Source organism: Solanum verrucosum, unplaced genomic scaffold (assembly GCF_900185275.1).
Source record: "Solanum verrucosum unplaced genomic scaffold, falcon-dt-bn FXZP01000783.1, whole genome shotgun sequence".
NCBI lineage: Eukaryota > Viridiplantae > Streptophyta > Magnoliopsida > Solanales > Solanaceae > Solanum > Solanum verrucosum.
The window spans coordinates 73,227-97,174 of record NW_026020627.1 but is presented as its reverse complement, the minus strand read 5'-3'; the positions used below and the strand labels follow the sequence as shown (position 1 = coordinate 97,174).

At 31.7% G+C, this 23,948-nt stretch overlaps 1 protein-coding gene across 1 annotated transcript; it reads left to right on the top strand.

Annotated features, from left to right (window-relative positions):
- Window positions 1-8: 8 nt before the first annotated feature.
- On the top strand, window positions 9-4,829 carry LOC125811401 (protein PEP-RELATED DEVELOPMENT ARRESTED 1, chloroplastic). Its single transcript, XM_049490881.1, has 9 exons — window positions 9-395; window positions 887-1,042; window positions 1,866-1,934; window positions 2,021-2,191; window positions 3,790-3,933; window positions 4,071-4,211; window positions 4,294-4,359; window positions 4,477-4,536; window positions 4,668-4,829. The coding sequence occupies exons 1-9, from the start codon at window positions 66-68 to the stop codon at window positions 4,710-4,712; spliced, it is 1,182 nt and encodes a 393-aa protein (XP_049346838.1). The 5' UTR covers window positions 9-65; the 3' UTR covers window positions 4,713-4,829.
- Window positions 4,830-23,948: the final 19,119 nt, after the last annotated feature.

Sequence of the window (23,948 nt, the reverse complement as noted above, 5' to 3'; positions counted from 1 at the left end):
ACCTCTCCAACAATCTCCATCCCCCGCAAAAAAAAACTCTAATTCCGTCCTTGGTCATTTCATCCATGGCATTTCTGTCCATTCCTACCATTTTCTGTGGAGCTGCTCCTGCAATTCTATCTCGTTACTCGACTCCATCACCATACTATTTTCTTCAACTAGAAATCCCCAATCAGTATTCATTGCAGCTGAAGCCATCCTCCAGACTAAACCTATCGGCATTATGCACGAGTTACGAGGTCGGCGCAGGATTTTTGGCGGAGGAATTCGGAGCTCAAAATGGAAGAATGGAAAATAGTGGACCTGAAATTGGAGATTTTGATACTTCTCAGTATCAAGTTCTTCTTAAAGGTGGTGAACAAGTTACCTCCGTCCTTGAAGAAATGGCCAAGCTAGTATGTTTTCCCTTAATTGTATTCTATTCCGTTTGTCTTTGTGGTGTTATACTTTTAAATAATAACTACAACTCTTCTGTATCTTTGATTCCTAGAAAACTTAAACCCAAAACCCTTGGGTGTTCATCGAATTTGTTCCTGTTTAATTGTTGATTATGTTAAATATTAGAGGTACTAGGATTTCACAGTCCATGTGAATGTGCTTCTCTTAGGAATTTTCTGAAGTATCTGAATTGTTATCCGAAGGGTGTGGTCTTAATTCTTGATAGCTAGTAACCCTAGAAATGAAGCTTAACCTGTCTACTAATGTGTGATGTTGAAATGGATAATGGTATGGATACAAATATGAAAGTAATAAAAAGATAGAACTTTCCCTCGTTTTTTTTCTTTTTTTTTTCGTTCAAGTCGTTTATGTGGTTAGTTCAGTATGTCAGCTGGAGTAGTTATTCATCTCTTCAATATCCTTTGTTGGATACATATGTATGAAACAGTTGGAAGATATGAAGATGGATGAAGCATCTGAGGAGGTAGCAGTGCAATTGGCTGCACAAGGAGTGATTGGGAAAAGAGTTGATGAAATGGAGTCCGGGTTCATGATGGCCCTTGATTACATGATCCAAATTGCTGACAAGGACCAGGATGACAAGGTAGTATTATTTAAGGTTCCTGATCTGTTTTTCGTTTTGTTTTTGTTTAGAATTCCCACATCCGTAGAGGGGATGGGAAATTGGTCTCCTTATATGGACTTGGACAAACCTCCCCTCATGAGCTAGCTTTTGGGTTGAGTTACGCTCAGGTGTCTTATCTTTTTAGTTTTCCTCGTTCTTTTCCCTTAAGCAGTACTTTTGTTTGTGGAATCATAGTTTGACTTCAGTATGCGTGATTCATGATCTCACCTATCATCTTTTTGCCATGAGCAATTCATTAATTAGTTTTCACTGTCGACACTTCTGGTACATTTTGTGTGGTAAGATAATTTGTGTGCTGCCTTTGGAGATGGATTAGTATGAAATAGTTGTTGTTGATGGTCTTCGTGTAATTTCTGCCTAGTACAAGATGTAATGAAGTAAAAGGTGTCTCATTTCAGAAACTTATTGATACCGATTTCTCTAGTAAATAGTCAGGCTGTGTGCATGAATGTTGATTTCTCTCGTTTTAGCCTTTTTCATCATATGGGTAAATTTATTTCTTAAAAAAAAAATTTCCAAGAGCATCAGGATTGAAGAAGCGATAATCAAAGAATTAAAGGCACGAAAGGAAACCTTCTCCGTAATCAATTCCCCTTGATTGTTGGCTAGACTGAATGCTATATGATTTAGATATCAAGCCAGATATCTGATCCATATCATAGTCTTTTTTTTATGTTTCCATTTTGTGCCTAGTTCATGCCTATTTGTTTCCTGTTGAGTACTGCATTGATACAAGACATATTCTGGGAAGGTATGTTAATAACAGAATTGTTTCTTTTAGCGCAAATCACTCTTGGAAGTTATCAAGGAGACTGTGTTATCCCATCTTACCAAGAAGTGCCCCCCTCATGTGAGTATGCTGAATGACTAAATTATTAGCAGCATTGTTGCTCTAGTCTTTGTTCTGACATTGAGTTGGATTTGTATGTTTTCTAGGTTCAAGTCGTAGGCCTGCTCTGTAGAACTCCCCAAAAAGAAAGCAGACATGAATTGCTCAGGCGAGTAGCTGGTGGTGGTGGAGTATTTCAAAGTGAGAATGGAACAAAAGTCCATCTTCCTGGGGCAAATTTGAATGATATAGCTAACCAAGCGGATGATATTCTGGAGGTAGGCTCTTAATGTACATGCATAGTCAGGAGACGATCGAGTTGTTGGGATCTAAGTTCTAACTAGATAATTTGTTTGCATCAGTTTCATTTGACTGTGGGTCCCTTAGGACGCAGGTTATTAGAAACCACAAACTTTACAGGGTATGGAACACTCTGATTGTAGAGACCATAAGGCACTATGCATTATGTAACACATTTTGGAAAATGGTTAGGTCAGCATTTTCATATAGTGATGTTAAAGAACTTCTGCTCAGCCATCTTGGTCAGACAATTTGTAGTGTTGATGCTGGTTATATGTAAGCTGTAAGAAACTTGTGCTCAATGCTGAATTCATTATTTATTTTTGTTCTCAAGTTACTGAAATATTAATTTTTTATAAAATTGAAAAAGAAAAACGCAAGTCGTGGTAATGTCAAGTCTTAACAAAAACCATCTTACTTGGTTATCAGACCAAAAATGATACTCCCTCCGTTTCAATTTGTTTGTGTGGTTTTCACCTGATAGAGAGTTTAAGAAAGTAAAGAAGACTTTTTTGAATCTTGTGGCATTAAACTAAAATATGTTGAATATACCAAAATGTTATTTAATCTTATGGTCTTAAACATGTCATGTGGAAAGTTAGAAAAAGAGTTGCCAAAAAAGAAAAGAGACATTCTTTTTGAAACACACTAAAAAGTAAAGTAAGTCAAACCAATTGAAACAGAGGGAGTACATGGGTTTCAGTTGGAAACCTAACCTGCCAAAAGGCATAGGGAAATCATCTTGTTTGGACTTCAATTTTTTCGTGTCACTTTAGAGTTGTCAGTTTTCAGTCATCAATAATCAAACAAATCCCTCATGGAAGTGCCAAATGGTGTTACAGCTTTCGGCTAACTTATTTGTATTACTCTCTTTTGACTTCTGTTTTAACTTCTATGTGTTCTCAAATTCAATATATGTGATATACTTTATTCTTCGTTATCTGTTTTGACCTTTTCCATGATTTAGATATAATATCCATTTTATCCTTATTTTTGTTTTTTTTATAACTGTGGTGGCCAAGCCAACTTGCATGCACCTAGACTAATTACACGGCATACTTGTCACCTCCCACTAGCAACAAACAGGTACCAGATAATTGTCCACAAGGCTATGACAAATGGAATAAAGTCACCTAGTATTTTTGTCTCAGTTAGGATTTGAACTTGAAAACTCCGAGTCCACAACCCAATTGATTGACCACTAGGTCACACCCTTGGGCTCCGATTGTATCCTTTTTTAGAAATAAATTTAAATATTTAAAAATCACGTTGGAAGTAATATCCAATAGTGGATACTGCATAGTAATAATTTAGTCCGGATGCTCCTTTTACTATTAGGTTTCGTTCGTTGCTTTCATGCTCTAGAATCATCTCATGTTCCATTGTGAAAAAAAAGTATAGTTTCATCATGCTTAAGTAATAGTAATAAAATAACATCATGTAATGTGATTTCTGAACCCTAAAAATCATTTATCAGATCAACAGACTTCAAAAATATTATTACGATTTGAAGGAATCCTTCACGCTAGTGTTCACCGGTAAAATTATGGATTGTCTGTGGCTGTCTTTGTTGCAGACAATGGAATCTCGTTCTGTTATCCCTGACAGGAAGTTACTAGCAAGGTTGGTTTTAATCAGAGAAGAAGCTAGGAACATGATGGGAGGTGGAATACTTGACGAAAGAAATGATCGTGGCCTTAATATTCTTCCTGAATCAGAGGTTTGTTGCTTTAAACATATATATCCCATGTCACATTTTAATTCGGTGGACTGTAATCTGTGAAAAATAAACCACCTGAATGGTTTTTGTACGGCTTCTGCTTTGATTACTAACGTTAGCATTTTATGGTCATGCAGGTGAACTTTTTAACTAAACTTGTTTCCCTAAGACCAGGGAAAACAGTACGCGACATGATAAAAGACGTGATGCTTGGTAAAGAAGAAGGTGCAGACAGTTCGGATGATGAAGTTGGTGCTGCTGGTGGAATTGCAGGAAGGGTGAGATTTTGTTCTGAGATGATGTCACTACTTTTTGAGAATTCCAAAAGCCTTTTCAACTATAATTTTCTTTTGCTCCCAGGCAAGTGTAAGTGGGCGAAAACCACATCCTGTGCGTCCTGGCATGTTTCTTGAAACAGTTTCTAAGGTAAGAGTTTCTAGTACATAAGATTTTTGTTATTGGACATAGTTGGCATTTCTGATTCGATCTCCAGAAGCATGAGACGATTATAATATCTTACCGCATCTTATTGCGACATTGTAGGTGTTAGGTGGCATATATGGAGGAAATGTCTCTGGAGTTACAGCACAGCATCTTGAATGGGTACACTCTTGTTAATCTTTGTTTGGGGTAGCATTTCATTTAGAAAGTTGCTTTGCTATCAATGGCTGATTGTTTTCGACATCATTTCTTGACAAATAGCTAACCTATATAATTTTTAAATTGTGTTTCAGGTTCATCAGAACACACTTCAAATACTTCAAGAGATTGCATTCTAGTTGTTCCTTGCACTACTTCCCAGGAACTTCTCGAGACGAAAGTTAATATATCCTGCCCACTTATCTTGGAAGCCTCATAAAATTTGGTATTTGAATATTTCACAATCTATGTATGATTTTTTTTTTGGGGGGGTAAGCGTGGGGGGGGGGGGGGGGGGGGCAGGGGGAGGCTGGACTTTTCATGGTATACAGCAGTCTTCTTTAGATCACAAAGAATTATGTTACTTATGTATAGTTGTCAGACGAAGAGGTGTAGTTTAGAAGGTAAAAATGTAGAATTCGAAGTAAAATTCTGAGGACATGTACTGTTTTGGGAGCACCAAAACACAAGTTACAGATTCACTTTTATTTGTTTGAATGTTGGAGTTGAAGTTATGTTCGACCATACTTTTTGGAAAGAATAATATGAGACTCATTTGATCATGTTAATTTTTTACTTTTTTCTGGCCAAATGAGTCCTTAAAGAACTAAAAAAGGCAGCATGTTGCAAATCCACAAAGCAAACATGGGTAGAATCATTCTTTTAGGCATGTCCAATCACTAGCAATGATGCTAAATGGGGTTTCAAGATCAATCGAATCACAACATTAAAGACAGATAGAAGAAAGTGTGTGCCCATGTGTGGTTAGGTCCTACCTAGTCTCCAGACACCAGGAATGTTCCAATATTCAAGTTTCAATTTCCAAAAATGATGTTTAAAAATTGAAATCCCTTTTTCTTTTTACTAATAATCCTATTTTGTTTAATTGAAAGAATATATCCTGTTGTTGATATTGTGCTGAATTTTGCCAAAGGGTAAGGCTTAGCCATGGATTAGTGGGGCATTACTACCTTGGGAACTAATATTCATATTCTATCACATTTTCCCATCTGCCTAAACTTAAGTGTTTGGTGAGCGATACTTTCTCCGTAGACATTTTTTATTTTATATGGTTATTAAAAAATTATTAATAAATTGATCAATTTTACTATTTTCCCCTTTGTTCATATTAATTAGCCTCTTAAAAAAAGAAATTTGGATCTTCAAAATTTATTTAAACTTTCAAAGTCATAACCCCCAAATGTGAAAATTACAGAAATATACTACTTAAGATTTTAATGTACAATATATGCATATACTTTTATTTAATTACAAATGTAGTTTATAAATTACCAACATAACTGTTTAATTATTTTTTATTTTAATTAAATTATTTAATTTCGATTTTCTTCTCTCCTATTTTTGGGATTATGTGCCTTATTTATCTCTCCAATTAAAGTTCATAATACACACGTTTCTACCTTTCAGATATTATTTTATTTTTTTCCTTTTTTATTCAATCAATATAAAGTAAAAGTCTTTTAGGTTTCCAACAATTCACTCTTTTCTAAACTTCATTATCCCCTGTGCAGTTTTCATTGAGAGAAATTTTAACCATTGTTTTTCTCTCTTCCGTTCATATTGATCATTTTCATATTTCATCACTTCTCTCATTAGTTCATCACTTGCACCATTTTTGTATTTCCTCTTAAGTTCATCACTCAATATTCTATTTTCATATTCCGATCAATATGGTTAGGATGCCCCAAAAAAAAATTATGAAGATTGATACTGGTACGGTTAGTGAAAGTGAACCAATTGGAAGATGCGGAAATTAATTCGAAAGGGGGAGGACTTAAAAGGAGCATGTTCTGTTAACACTTAATTTTATGAAATATGCTGTTGAATTTTTGTTCTTTACAAAATGTTTTTGTTACACTTTTGGATGTCACTTTAAGTGGTATTTTCGATCAGTTTTTATTATTTTGTGTTCAATTACCACCACTTATTTGCATACATTTTACACCAATATTATGAAAAATATATCATTTTGGTGCTTATATTGTGTTCAATGAACTGACAAATACATTTACTTGTTTGTATTTATATTTGTCAAAATGTGTGTAATTGGAAGTCAATATGCCATCACCAATGTTACAACAACAATTACACCAATATTATGAAGTGAGCCTTAATATGATTTAGTCAATCACTTTCGAATATTTCATCAATATTACAAAAATAACACCAATATCAGTTTTTACAGTAATTTTTTCACAAAAATATGAATTATACAAACAAGCAAACAACAATGATATAATTATCAATACACCAATAATACGAATTAGCCAATCAACATTAACTAATATTGGATTAAACTGCAATTAACATTCATTAAAAACATCTAAATTTCAACAAAAGCACAAAAGATTCAACTACATACTTGTTTAAATAAAATTAAAACAAAAAGAAAACACCAATGTTAATTCTGAGGCGGATATTATTATGAATCTTCATTGGTGGAGATGGAACGCTCACGACATGTTTAAGTTCTAACTCTAAAATGGTCGTGTCCACACCCAATTGGGAAGCATTTGTAGTAACTAAGCCATCGTATTTGGTGTTTGCGTCATATATTACTCCTTCTATATTGTAATCCAAGTACTTATACCTGTGTAACATTATAATTTATTGTTAATCAATCTCCAAAATAATTTTGGACAACATAAAATACACTATCAACTACGCCAACAAATGAACCAAAAAAATCACCATGAAAATTTCAAAACGATTGACGAGACCTAAATTAGTTGTATAGATCAACATTTTCACCAAATCATTTACCAATAAAATACCAACAATTTCATTGTATTTAAACACCCAAAAACAAACTACATAATGCACTTGATATGACTTCTGGTGTTTATAAAAACATAATACACATTATCAATTACACCAAATCATCTACACCATCTACACTATCATGTTACACATAATAATCTACCATCACAAATCAACAAGCATTATAACCAATTTAATATTTCTTCAACTTTGTTATCTATACCAAATCAGACGACTAAATACACCAATAGATGTACCAAAATATTAACTTTGATATTGGTGTTTATATAAGGTCCAAAATATACCAATTATACCTGATTACATACCATAAATAATTTGTAAATTATTGTGTTTTTCTATAGACAAAAGATACGTAAGTGCACTAATCAATTATACCAAATATTATACCAAAAAGTATTCACTGAATTGGACATTTAATAACCACCAAAGTTGAATTTTCTATACGATCTAATGTATAACATTCACACCAAAAATATTTACTATATCAGACGTTTAATATTTCTTCAATTTATTATCTATACCAAATCAGACAACTAAATACACCAATAGATGTACCAAAATATTAACTTGAAGTTGATATTTATATAAGGTCTAAAAAATACCAATAATATCCGATCACACACCAAAATAAATTATCGATTTATTGTGTTTATATAAGGCCTACAACATATCAATTACACCAGAACACATACAAAAAGTAATTATGAATTATGGTGTTTATCTATGGACAACAAGATACGCAAGTGCACTAATCAATTAAACCTAATGTTATACCAAAAAATGTTCACTGAATCTAACGAAAATTTATTTTTCTATAAAACCTAATGTATAACACTCACACTAAAAATAAACGATGAATAATGATATTAATAAAAAAAAAACATAATATAGAATATCAATTTCACCACATCATCTCCACAATGTTCACTATCAATTAAAACTAATAATATACCAAAAATAATTAATAATATTTATTATTTATTCAAGAATTTAAAAATAGTATCGTTCCACCTGACCATTTACCAAGGCAGGTGAATTTTATACTAACCACAAGAACATACAATTTAAACAAAAGAACAAATACCAAAACGACCTAATACAAATTGCAAGAAAAACGATCATAAGAAAAAAATCATAAATATATTAACATAATCACGAAAAAATACCAATTCAATCGTTATTTGTTCAAATACCTGATGTGTCCCACCATCCGTTGTGTTGAATTAGGATTCAAAAATAGTTGGTATTCATATTTGAATAGTCGATCAGATGAGTAGAAAGAGAGTTTTATTTTTGTTAAAAACCTTCTTTCATGAGAGAAATATATAACAAATCTGAGTAAATCGTAGAAGGTAAAATAATTGGAGAAAATCAGGGATTAGAGATAATCATTGCTGACTATTTCTACGTTTTTTTTTTAATAAAAAAAATAGAAATTCTAGTTTTGAAAAAAACTATTGCTATATAGGTGGAAAAAAAAACTATTGTCATATAGTAGTAATTAAGGTACTTAAGTTGTATACTTAAGCTTTTTGCCCCATATTAATTGTATGGGAAAATGGGGGGAACATAATTAATTCTATCCTGATTTAGTAAGTGATCAAGTAGTATGAGACAAATACTTTTAGTAAGATCCTCCGTAATATCTAACAAGTCGAGTCTTATGTCGGTCATATACACCAACACATAGAAAAAGGGCTGAAGAAACCAGTCAATGACTTGACATCGATAGAATGCTACCTCCAATTCCCTGTATGTTCAATAGAGCCAAAGATCCCCCTCACTGATTGGAGTACGCCGATTATCCCCGAACTGTACAAGATAGTTACCACCTGTCATACAACTTTCTAACTTAACTTCGCCCATCATGAGACGGAGCTAGCAGCAAGTAGTTGATGCATTAACCAACAAGCTTAGTTTGAATACCATCATTATTAAGAAAAGTGTGTATGTTATTTGCATTTATTTGATCAACAGTAACCACTTTAGAGCAATTCTACAGTGGACTCGTATATATTGCATAAATTTAAAGAATATGAGAAACTTCCTCGGTTCACTTTTATTTGTCCATTATTTTAAAAATATATATAATTTTGTCCTTAGCATTAATTACTAACCCCATAATACTAAACGTCTTTTAATAGGGATAGTAGGGTAAAATAACCATGTCAATCATTGTTCTTCAAATGAATGTGTCAAATCTAAATATAACAAGTAAAAGTGAACAGAAGGAGTACATCACAATTAATCTACTGTTGATGTGGAAGGGAGAGACTAATGATCCATAAGTAACAGAGCTTATAAAATGCATGTGATCTTAAGAGATTAAACGAGTTTTTGTGATGAAGGTGAAATTGTTCATAAAGACAGTCTTTACATTTGTCTGATGCAATTATAGATCCAAACTAACAATAATAGTCAAAATTAGACAAGGGTGATTCAACATAATAGGTGAGAAAGGTCTAGTCATAGGCATTTTTTTGGAAAATTGTATAAAATAGCAAATTATTAATTCAAATTAAATGCTATAACCACAGTTTGATTTAATTGTAACCCGTAGCAAACAATTGTCATTCGCCTCTCTCCCTAGGTTTCTCGCTCGCCAGTCTCGCCAGTCTCTCCCTCGCCTCTCTCGCTTTTATACAAACACAAATGTATAAAATGTGTTTATGTTTGTATAAAGCGAGAGAAAACTGTATATACCAATACGAATACATATATTTTCGTCCTATACACTTATAATTATACAAATACAAATCTTCCCCTGCCCAGTTCTCTTTTGCCTTTCTCTCTTTCTCGCTTTATACAAATACAGATTATACAAATTTCAATGTATAATTTGTGTTGTATAAAGCGAGAGAGAGATTTGATATACAAATATTTTATTTCAATTTAATTGTATACAAAATCAAATTTTATGTAGATATACAAACACATAAAATTGAATTAAGAGGCTGCCAGAGATTTATACAAACGAGAGGCTGCCAACGATTTATACAAATGGCCTGACAACGAAATTATACAAATCTAAAGCTCCTGTCAGCGAATTATACAATCTGATGCTCCATAGCAAACATAAAGTTTGTTATTGAGTGCAATTATACAAACTATAGTTATAACATACAAATATGATTTTTATGTTTATTATATGTGAAAGTTATTTTTTTTCTATTACATATATTTCTTAGTAACAAGTCTAGCCTTATATTTCTCAATTGTGTAACAAGCCACGTGCTTAACTTTGAGAACCCATTTGGTTTCAATGGTTTTGTGTTATTTTTGGTAGATCCACTAGTTCTTATACTTGATAGATTCTTAAAATTCCATTTATTTTAAAGGGCATAAAAGAGCTTATGGAAATTGTTGATTCATTAATTTCATCTAGTAGGGTAACTATATCTTGGATCAACCATACTTGAACTAGAACTATCATCATCTCACTATCACTTGAAACAAGATTATCTCCTCCTTTTAGAACAAGAAGATTACTTTTGCTACCATTAATAGCAAGATCACTTTTATTCGCATTCGATGATGAAAGTGAATCCTAATGAGAAACTAATTCATCATCACTTACAATTCTCCCTCTCAAATGAAGGAATCGCATATATAGGTCCTTAATGGCCACAAATATATGGTTGGTAGATTTTTCCCGTCTTATTATGGTCATAAACAATTTTCAAGACAGTGATATTGCCACGACCCAAAAATGAACGTGATGGCACTTGTGTTTTTCCACCAAGACAAGTCAGCCTCAAACCAACGAAAACCAAAGAAATGCGGAAAACTCAAGAAGCAAAAGAACCCCCAAGTCAAAGAGAGTGTGGATCAGATATAGTAAACAAAGGAAATCTGAGCCCTATTTTTTTCAAAACATCAAAACGATCTTGAAAAAGATTACGTGGAATCAAACACAAAAAGAGTCAAAATAAAAAATAATACAAAAGCAACGCAGAAGAAGAACTAGATTTGTTCTTGAAACGTTATTTGCTTTTTCAATTAAGATGGAACGATGCTTTGAATTAAAAAAATGCTCAAAAATATCAAGGTATATTGTCTCCTGCTTCGACTGATAAATCCTAAAAACAAGAACAAGATAAAATAGAAAACTTATTTTTCTATTAATTAAAACACCCAACATCTAGTTGTCGCATGTACAAGCCACTAAATACATAAGTACATAATTAAAAAATAATTACAAGTCCTAGACTTTGGTTCTCAAGTAGAACAAAGCTTTTAGAAAAAGAAAAAGAGGGCCTGCCAGGATGACAAGCAGCTACCTCTAGAATCCTTCAACAAGCCTCAACTGACAGAAAGAGAAGAAGAGTTCTTCGATATCTCAAGTCATCAGCAACATTGTGCTTGCAAATCTTTCATCATTTTGATAGGAATCTGTATAAGTATGCTGATGTTGATTGGGTGAGCGATCTCTGTAATAGAATCTCTATTTGTTGGTTCTCTCGGAAGCAAAAATCAGTTGCTCGATCTTCCATTGAAGAAGAACACAAATCAGTAGCTAACACACTCTCTAAGATTACTTGGGTCCACAACTTGTTGAATGAACTACGATGCCAAGTCTCACAAATGCCAAGTATTTTTTGTGATGACATTGGTGTTTCATATCCCACCAAAAATCCAATCTTCCACACTAAAATAAAGCACATTGGAGTGCACTTTCATTACCTCTGCAACAGTGTGCAAATTGGCAAAGTGATTGTCAATTATCTTCCCTCCGTGGATCAAGTTGCAGACACTCTCACTAAGTCGCTTGTAACAGCCCATATTATGCGTATGCTTATTCTATTCTTGTGATAATTGACATAGCCTTATAGTATAGGTGAGGGACCATGTTCTTATATGATTAGCGTTGGTTTAAACTAGCTCGGAAGGTGATGTGATGCCTTGCATGTTGCAGCATGTGTACTGCAAGTTATAACTCCAACGAAAGTATTTAAACTCGAGACGAGAAGGTGGTAATTGAGCTTAAAGTTGAAAGTTAAGTGCTAAGTTAAAGAAAAAGAGATTAATAATTAGAGAATGGAATAAAATAGGTGAGCTGCTTGCTTGACTTAACTAAGCTAGTAGGTGACAAGTAGGTGCATCACCTACTTTGACTTATTGACCAGTCCAAAGAACCAAGTAGGTGCATCACCTACTTGAGCTATATGGATCTAGTTAAAAAGTCCAAGGTTTATGGATCAAATTTGGGCCTATGCTAATGGAATCACTTGAGGCCCAAACTATGTTAAATAAAACAAAATGAAATTAAAGCCTAACAGCCAAATCTGCCAAGGCCCAATATATTTAAGTCCAAGTGAAAGCTAGTAGGTGCATCACCTAGTTTGACCTTTTGAGCTGTTTGATATACATAAGCAGGTGCATCATCTACTTGACCAATTAGTGGCTGAACTTTCTAGTGGATATTCTTAAAGGTGAAGAAAGCTCAATATAAAGATATATTGGCAGCTATTCTCACTCATTTTAACACACATTATTGAGGATTAGCTCCAACTCTTTCTCTCTCTTTTCTCTTAAGGATTAAACAACAGCCTTAAAATTCTTCTAGGGTTCTTGAAGAAACCCTCATCTCTGCAAAACAAGGTAAGTGAAAACACTGATGGATTTAGCTTAATTCTCCCATGGATGATTAGGAAAACATGTTATTCATGCTCAAGTATAGGTATAAAGGCATAATATTTCCAGAAGCTACTGCTCACTTCCTTGGTTATTAAGATACTTTTCTCTTCTTCTTTGGTTTAAGTGTGAAGGGAAGTTGAAGTTCTAGAGGAATTCAAGTTATAAGGAGAAGTTGTTGAAATTGAGGTAAGGTGATTGCTCCATTTTCTTCCTCCTTATGTATGAGTTTGAGTGAGGAATTATGGGTGTGCTGTCATAAAGAACTCAAAGGGGTGGTGATTTCAATAATTGGTTGTATGATAAAGAATACTTGAGGTTGTTTTATGTGTATTATTGTAGGTGCAGTTTGGGTAATCTTGGAAAAGGATATATAATGTATGTATTGGGCAGAGAAGGAGGGCGTGGTGATATACATTGTTTTAAGGGTTGTATGGGCTCATTATCCATCAAAGTTAGCTACTGTTTTACGAGGCTCACAGTGTGATAACTGCTAATTTAAATTTATCATGACTTATATTGTAGATTAAGACCTGAAAGGGGAGGTTGAATCCTGATAGTTGTATTGATCAGAAGATAAGGTATGTAAGGCTATTCTATTCAATATTCTTCGGCATGAAATCTAATACTTGAGATTAATATCAATAAGTGATTTGCTAAGTTCTATTCCTAGTAAAGGAAACATAGTGGCAGCATATGATCTCCAAATAGCTAACAATATTTTCCCCCTCTCCTTAGTGTATAGAATTACTTCATTATATGTTTAGTACTCTATACTTGTGTAATTATCCTCCTATGTGTTGGTATAGAAATGGTATTTGCAAAAGCAAGTTTGGTGAATCCTCCTCTTAGTCAGTTGAAGTCAATTGTATCATTTAAGCTCACAAGTAATGCATTGATGTTACATAGCTCCTTATGTCATTGTTACTGCCTTGGAGTATTATTTTCATGTCTTCTACTACTAGTCCGTAGTTCCAAATATCAAAAATGATTATGACCACCAAAACAACAATTTCAGAGATTAAAAAATCTAAGTAAAGAAATCTGTATAATTAAGGGTGGCAGCTCAGGGGCGGAAGCCTAGCATGGGCCGATCCCAATTGGTGTAGAAAGGTGGCAGCTCAGGGGCGTAAGCCTAGCATGGGTCGATCCCAATTTGTGTAATTATGAGGACCGCATCCCAGGGGTTAAAATTCTTAGCATGGGTCATCCTCTTCTACCACTAATCACCTAGTCATTTGTATCCCATGCCTTATAAAGATCATAACACACAGAAAGGTAAAGACAAGAATGTAACATACATGATCCCACAAGAGTTAACGAAGGTGGTCTTCTGTTCTGATTTATGCACACATATATTGATACTTGGTTTCATTCGAACTCTTCTTTTATATATGTTATTGCCTTACATATTCAGTACATTTTCTCGTACTGACGTCCCTCATGGGGGACGCTGCATTTTATGCTGCAGGCACAAGTACTTCAGCTAGTAGACCTCCTCGGTAGGAGCACATGACACTCATCTACTTTTGGTGAGCTCCAGATTGATTCGGAGCTTTACTGAGTCTTTGATAGATTCATTTTGGGTATTGTATCGTAGTTAAGAGTAAGGCGGGGTCTGTCCCGACCTACTCTAAGGTTTTCTATCTTTTAGAGGCTTTGTAGACTTATGTTTATGGTTCAGTTGCGTCTTACCAAGTTGTGGCCTCAACGGCCAAGTCTTGTATATAAGTTTTGGGTCTACTTATGTTGATTCGTATCGCTGCATCCTATGTGAACTTGTCACAAGATTGTCATAGTTATATGCATAGTAAGCACATGTTACATGTTGGTTCTCTCGGGCCTAGAGGGCATCGGGTGCCTGTTTGTCTTAATGGGATTTGGGACGTGACAAGAGTGGTATCAGAGCAGGTCATCTTAGGGAGTCTACAAAGCCGTGTCTGTGTAGAGTCTTGCTTATGGATGTGTTGTGCACCACATTTATAAACATGAGGCTACGGGACATGTAGGAGTTGTCTCCTTTCTTTCATTTCTTAGATCGTGCGATAGAACCAGTGTTGTAGGAGAATCATATCTAATTCCTAAATTGTTTTATTGTAGCAAGGATGCCGATTACGAGAAGGAGCAAAAGTACTGGTAAGCGAGTAGATGTGGCTGCCCAAGAAGGGACCAACCAACCACCACCTAGTCAAGTCAAGCTGTACAAGGTGAGGCTCAAGATGAGTCTCCCTCACAGACTTCCCTGACCCCTCCATCTTCAGAAGATCTAAGGAGGGAAGCTGCACCTCAAGAACCTCCTATTAATGCTACCGAGCAAGATTTGAGGAATGCGGTCCAATTATTGACTCTTATAGTTACTGGCCATGGCCAAAGCCAAGAAGGTCCAGTTGCAGGTAATAGTGGTATAGATAGAGCAGTTGGTATGCGGATACGTGATTTGCTTAATTTTGACCCTCTATCATTCACCGGGTCAGATCCTAATGAAGATCCACAAGACTTTATAGATCAGATCCAATGCACTTTCAATTTTATGCATGTAAGTGGTAAAGAAGCGCTCGAGCTAGCAACATATAGATTAAAGGGTGTGGCTGTATTGTGGTATGAAGCTTGGAAGCAATCCAGGAGAACAGATGCACTATCAGCTACATGGAAAGAGTTCAAAAAGGCATTCCTTGACCATTACCTGCCATTGGAGATCCGAGAGGTCCGTGCGGATCAATTCTTAAATCTCCACCAAGGAAGTATGAGCATGAGAGAGTACAGTCTCAAATTTAATTCCTTGGCCAGGTATGCTCCTAATGTAGTAGCTACTATGGGGGATAAAGTTCATCGATATGTGGATAGATTAGATTCATATTTGGTTAGAGACTGTACCATTGCTTCGTTGAATAAAGATATGGATATAGCAAGGATGCAAGCTTTTGCGCAAAAGTTGGAGGATCAAAGACAAAGAAGAAGGACACAAGAGTCAGAAACAGGGCATTCTAAGAGGGCCAGATCCATGGGGCAGTTTACACCATCCCAAGGTGAGTTTAGGCCTCGGTTCTTTATCAGTAAGATTAGAAGATAGTCTAACTGCAATGGTACGAATAAATAGAGAAAATGAAGAAATAGATAGGAAAAACGAAATAGATACAATAAAACAACAAGCAAAATTAGAAATACAACAGATTGAAGAAGTGAAAAATGATAAAATAATCGCTTTAGAAAAAGAACTAACTATGCTTAAAGAATTATATGCAGCTAAACAAAAAGAAAAAGAAATAGAAACAAACTTAAAATTGGAGATAGAAAAATTTAAAGAAAAAATGACCAAAGAAACCCCAGATATAGGAATTGATAATGTTGATATAGATGAAAACTGCTCAGAACAAGGCTCAGATATAAGTGAGACATATACGGAAATAATAGAAAGAATAGAAGAAACCGAAACAATTAACAATAAGATAGAAATAAATACGGAAAAAATTAAAAATGAAGCAAGCACGAGTACACCAGAAGTGAAAAATCCAAAAACACTAAGACCTAATCATTATACAGTTAGTTATGAAGATTCTGATAGATATGATAGTTTATGGAATAAAAGATTAAACAAAAAATGGACACCATCCACATCATCATCCCGAAGTAATGGGTTTTTAGATTTAGATTGTGTAATGGATATATACAAAACAATACAACTATGGGTAGGATATATATCAAAACAACTAATAGATAATAAAATCAGAATGACAGAAGTACCAGGATATATAGAAAGAACATTTATAGGAATAGTAAAATTATGGTTACAAAATTTAGCAGAAGAAAGCATAAAAACATTAAGAAATAATAAGAAAATAGACGGAGAAATTGCGACTACACCAATCGATATATTAAATAAATATGAAATGTCAATAAGAAATGAATTCAGTAGTACAACTATAGAAGTAGAAGAACAAAATAAAGAAAAACAGTTACATAGGAATTTAATGCTAAAATTAGATATATGTAATATGTGCTACATAGACGAATATACATGTGTATTTAGAGAATATTATTATAAAGGAACATATAATGCAGAAGAATCAAAAGAAATAAGAAAATTATATTTTACAAAATTACCAGAACCATTTAGTTCTAAAATAATAAAAGATTGGAACGAAGCAGGATTACAAGATACACTTGGAGCAAGAATGAGATACCTACAAAAATGGTATTCAGCAATATGTGAAAAATATAGAGAAGACATGAAAATGGAAAAAACAATAATAAAAAACCTAGCATGTTGTAAAGATAAGATAGCACCTCAATTCGGATGCAATGATAATTATTATAAAAAGAAATATAGAAAACCGGGGAAATATAAAAAATATAAATCCCAATACAGGTATAAAAGACCAAGAAGAAGATATTACATAAAAAATACTAAAGCAAAAAGACCTTTTAGACCAAAGAAAAAAAATAACGGAATGTACATGTTATAATTGTGGAAAACTAGGACACTTTGCTAAAGATTGTAAATTACCCAAAAATCCAAAGAAAAAACAAATATCTGAAATAATAATTAATGATGAAACATATACACAAATAGATTATATAGATTATGAACCAGATAGTCATGATAGTATATATGAATTTGAATCGTTTGAGAACGAAATATCTGAAAATGAAATAGAAGAAAATAATGACTGAAAAAGACGTACAAATGATAAATAAAGAAGAATATACAAGTGAAGAATCTACGAAACAGAAGGTAATATTTGATATCAATATATTTGAACAAATAAAAGGAAAAGAATTAGATCTCAGTGTAGAAAAAATATTTAAGATACCATTAATAAGAAATATATTTAAAAGACAAAAAGAGGAATACTATGTAGTAAGCCAAAAAGAACACATAATAGATTGTAAATATACCAAAGGAAAAGAAAGAATACATATAATAAATAAAAGGATAATAAATAAAGAAATACAAGAAATTAAAGCTAAAGAACCAATAAAATACGTACACTTAGGTGGAACAGAGATATTAATAAAAGCTTGTTTTAGAGAAGGAATAGATACACCAATAGAAATATATTTGGCAGATGACAGAATAGTAGAACCAATAGAAAGAAGTATAATAAGCGCAGTAAAAGGAAATTTAATCTACCAAAAATTTAAGTTTATAATATATAAGTGCTAACTATTCAGTAGCAATAAATGATAGAAATATAGATAAATCATTAGTATTATATTGGAAAATGTCAGGAATAGAATTAGCCCCAGGAAGTAAAATATTTACAGCCCGCTGTAAAAATCTATATGTATTAACAACGAAACATAAGATAACAGCAAAGAATAAGATAAATAAAATAAAAATAGAGAATCCTTTTGAACAAATTGTTACAGTAATAGATAATAATGATTATAGTTACAAAGAAATAGACATAGAAGAGGATCTAGAAATAGTGAGTGATAGGATAAGTACATCAAAAAGGATAAAAAATATAGATAAAAATATTGATACGTCCCAACCCTTAAGAAAATCAGTAGAATACCAAAGAATAAAAGAAATTGAACCATATCACTACTATATAACTGGAATAATAGAACAAAGAAAACATATCATCATAATAAATACCGGACAAGAAGAAAATTATATACCTAGAGAATTAGTATCGGAAGAAGAAATAACCTTTAAAGAACAAGTATGCCCAGAATTACCAAAAGAATTGTTACATATAGAAGAAACAGCTCAAAAAGAAATAATCATAGGAGGTATAATAATATTAATAGACTTTAAAATATACCAAGAAGATAATATAATATTAGGAATAAAATGGTTAGAAGAAATGAAACCATATAATTTAGAAAATACCCAATTAACAATAACTTATAAAAATAAAAAGATCATAGTAAAAAGAGCATTATGAAAATTTATATACTTGCAAAAATAATAGTAGAAAATTACTACAACATATACTATACTCCAATGATAGATACAGGAGCAGAAGCAAACATGTGTAAACATAATTGTCTACCAGATGAAAAATGGGAAAAACTAAAAACACCTATAGTCGTCACAAGATTTAATAATGAAGGAAGTATGATAACATATTTATTTTATCTTATTTAAACAACTTAACAACTTTAACTAGTTTAGTTTTGACTTAATACAACAACTAAATCCATCAACTAAACCACATTATTTATTTTAACTTATTTAAACAACTTAACAACTTTTTAACTTTAACTAGTTTAGTTTTGACTTAATTCCAACAACTAAATCCATTAACAAAACCACATTATTTAATTTAACTTTTGTAAACAACTTAACAACTTTATAACTTTAACTAGTTCAGTATTGACTTAATTCCCACAACTAAATCCATCTACTAAATCACATTATTTATTTTAACTTATTTAAACAGCATAACAACTTTAACTAGTTTAGTTTTGACTTAATACAACAACTAAATCCATCAACTAAACCACATTATTTATTTTAACTTATTTAAACAACTTAACAACTTTTTAACCTTAACTAGTTTAGTTTTGACTTAATTCCAACAACTAAATCCATTAACGAAAACCACACTATTTAATTTAACTTATTTAAACAACTTAACAACTTTATAAGTTTAACTAGTTCAGTATTGACTTAATTCCCACAACTAAATCCATCTACTAAATCACATTATTTATTTTAACTTATTTAAACAACATAACAACTTTAACTAGTTTAGTTTTGACTTAATACAACAACTAAATTCACCAACTAAACCACATTATTTATTTTAACTTATTTAAACAACTTAACAACTTTTTACCTTAAACAATTTAACAACTTTTTAAAGCTAAGTGTCAACACTAGATGGGCACAAATCGATCTTGCAAGAAAATCAATTTTGTCATCAATAGGATCAACTAGCGTTGGTACTTATGCTTAACAAATATATTATTTCTAAATTTAAAGCTAAGTGTCAACACTAGATGGACACAAATCGATCTTGCAAGAAAATCAATTTTGTCATCAATAGGATCAACTAGTGTTGGTACTTATGCTAAACAAACACATTATTCCTAAATTAAGCTTAATATCAACACTAGATGGACACAAATCGATCTTGCAAGAAAATCAATTTTGTCATCAATAGGATCAACTAGTGTTGGTACTTATGTTTAACAAACACTCGATGGACACAAAAAAATTATCACAAAATTAAAGCTAAGTATCAATACTCGATCATCGATGGACACAAACACATTATTGAAAACAATTGTACTTGAACTTTAGAAATTTAGAAGCACCAACCTTATCTCCTACTTTGATGAAAGAAGCAATATAGTCTTGTATCAACTTTTTTAGATGTTGAGCTTCCTCGGTTGCCTAGCACAAAAAGTTCTAAAATTAGTTAAATATAAACTTCAAATCCAAGAATATTAGTTATATATATATATATATATTCAAGTTTTAATAACTTCAAGTTTTCAATTCAAGTTCATATATATCTAATTTCTAAACTTAATTAGTTATATATTCAAGCTAATTAGTTCCAAGTTCAAGTTCCAATTTCAAGTTCAAGTCTAAGTTCAACTTCAAATTCTAAGTTCAAGTTCAAGTTCAAGTTCTAAGTTCAAGTTCAAATTCTAATTTCAAGTTCAAGTTCTAAGTTCAAGTTCAAATTCTAAGTTCAAGTGCTAATTTCATGTTTAAGTCTAAGTTCAACTTCAAAATATGCTTTGTTTGGTCTAATTAAGTTCAATTAGTTCAAGATCTACAAAGTTAAAGCTTAATTAATTAATCAATACTAATTAATTTAGTTCAAGTTCTAGTTAATTAGTTGATCAAAATTAAGTTTATATTAATTCCTAATTAAGTCTTCAAGTTATTATAAATTAATTAAGTTTAATATAGTTGTAATTAATTTATATTAAGTTCAAATTAATTAAGGTCAATAAGATTTTAAGTTCAAATAAAATCCAAGTTCTATTAAGAATAAAAAGTAAGTTCTAATAAATTAAAGTCAACAACATTTCAAGTTCATATTCCTAATTAAGTTCAATTAATAGTAAATTCAAGTTATAATTTCAAATTCAAACTAGTCTTAAAATCACAAATTCAATATAAAATTCAAATCCAAGAATATTAGTTTAGTCTATATATATATATATATTCAAGTTTTAGGAAGCTCAAGTTTTAAGAAGTTCAAGTTTTCAATTCAAGTTCATATCTAATTTCTAAACTTAATTAGTTATATATTCAAGCTAATTAATTAGTTCCAAGTTCAAGTTCTAATTTCAAGTTCAAATCTAAGTTCAACTTCAAATTCTAAGTTCAAGTTCTAAGTTCAAGTTCAAGTTCTAATTTCAAGTTCAAGTTCTAAGTTCAAGTTCAAATTCTAATTTCAAGTTCAAATTCTAATTTCAAGTTCTAATAAAAATAAAAATTAAGTGCTAGAATCCCAAATTCAAACTATTAGTAGTCCTAAAATCTCAATAATAATTCAAACTAATCCTAAATTCAAAATTCAAACTACTCTTAAAATCACAAATTTAAACTAGTCCTAAAATCCCAAAATCTAACTAGTGCTAAAATCCTAAATTCAAACTAGCTACCTATTCCTAATCCCAAATTCAAACTATTAGTCCTAAAATCTCAATAATACTTCAAACTAATCTTACAATTCCAAAATCAAACTAATTAACTCAAGAAATACCGAAATCCAAACACATCCTAAGATACCATAATTCAAACTAACCCTAACATTAAAATTTTCAATTCACAATCAAGAAACAAAAACTAACAATCAAATAATCCCTAATTCAAACTAACAATCAATTAAACTTAAAACAATATTCAATAAAAGAACAAATTCAATACTAATTAACAAAATCAAAAACCCTAAATCATTCACTTACTAATTAACTAACAATGAACTAAACTAACAATCAATAAAAAACAAATTCAATGAACTAATTAACAAATTCAATACTCAAATTGAAAGAAATTAAAAATGGAACTATAAACCCTAACCTTTAATTAAAGGAGAAGGGCAGTGGGTCGGGGTGGGGATCGACGGTGGGCAGCGACGGCGTGGGCTAAGGCGACGGGCGGCGTGGGCAGGGGCGCCGACGTCACTTCGTCGAGAGAGAGGAAGAGGGACGGAGAGAAGAGAGATGGAGAAATGGGGAAAATCCCGTCTGAACTAGCAGATATTTTAAGGAAAGCGACGGACAACGTCACTATGTCCGTCGCTTTTTAAAAAAATGTTTGACCAACATTTTGCCAAAAAGCGACGGATATAAAGATGCATTCCGTCACTTATTTAAAAAATAATAATTAAAGAATTTAAATTAATAAAAAGCGACAGACAGTATGGCTTTTTTTAAATTAATAAATAATTATTTTTAATAGAAAGTGACGGACTGCGTCGCTATATATATAAAATAATTAATTATTCATTATATATATATTTGGCACAAAAAATTCACGAAAAGAAGCGACGGACTAAGTGATGCCGTCCGTCGTTTTTTTAAAAAGAAATTAAAAGAAATTATTTTTATTAAAAAGCGATGGACAGTGTGGCTTATGGCGTCGCTTTTTGGAGCGACACCGTCCATCGCTTTTACTTCCGTCGATTTTTAGCTGTTTTTTAGTAGTGGATGTGAGTTGGAGATGATCTTAAGCATAGCAAATAAATTGCATTGTGCTCCCTCCGTTTACATTTTTTTTTTTATCATATTTGTATTTGACACTCATTAAGTAGGCGTTTGGACATGCAATTTTATATCCCGATATGAAATCATAAGATGAAATCAGCATTTGGACATGCGATTTCAAGATGATTTTATCTCATGATTTCATATCATGATATGAAATTCCAAATTCTCCAAAAAAATAATATGATTTGAGAATTTCAAATACAAAAATCGACACATAAGTTTTATTTCATATGTAAATAAGATTCATAATCCATCTCATTACTTTTAAAACTATTAAATCTCATATAACAATTATTCTCACCAATATAAAAGTTCATATTACTTCAAATCAATTCCTACTTTACCATTTATATTCGGCAAATTCATTATTTTTTATCAATTTTTTTACCAACCAATGTTCAATTTTGATTTTCTTATTCAATTAAAATTTGATCAATAAATGTTGTATTTTCTTTTAGAATAACTTTATGATAGTGTATTATGCTAAGTATTTTATAAATTTTTGCCTATTTGGTAAGATTGTATAAAGAATTGAGATAATTTTAATAGTTTTACAATTTATGGAGTTTTTATGTTTATGAGAAAAATGCAACATAAATAGTTCAAATTACATGTCCAAACAAAACTTCAATTTCACATCATGACTTCAAATCATAATTTCATACCGCATGAAAAATGGGCCCCAGAAATTGATACTCATTGATATGAGTATTTTGTCATATTATTGTTACTAATTGATGTTTAGAATTAGATCTTAAAATATAATTTGAGGAATAAATAATTAATGCTAAAATTAAAAAATCAATTTTTAAACAGTGAATAAATAAAATAATCATAAAAAGTATTTAATTATCGAGTAAAGTAAGTTGAGGTGAAAAATGACTAGCTTAGATGAGTGTCATGTGATAGTAATTATATGTGCCAACACATTTTGGCGGAGTTCACAAAATTTAAAAAGTGACCGTTAAAGAATGATTCACTTTTTTCCACTCTTCTCGTTCCTTGCTGACTTAGCAAACAAAATCAAATACACACTCTCTTTATTATTTGTCATTTATAAATTTAAAAATAGAATTAATTATATTTTTTATTTTATCTTTAAAATATTATTTTTGAAAGTATAAATATGATGAAGAATCTTTTTAAAAAAATCATTATTAATCTTGATTTTAATAAATAAATTAATATTTGATTTTACTAAATTATTTATATTTAGCATGCTTTGAAAATCTAATAGAATTAATAGTATTCAA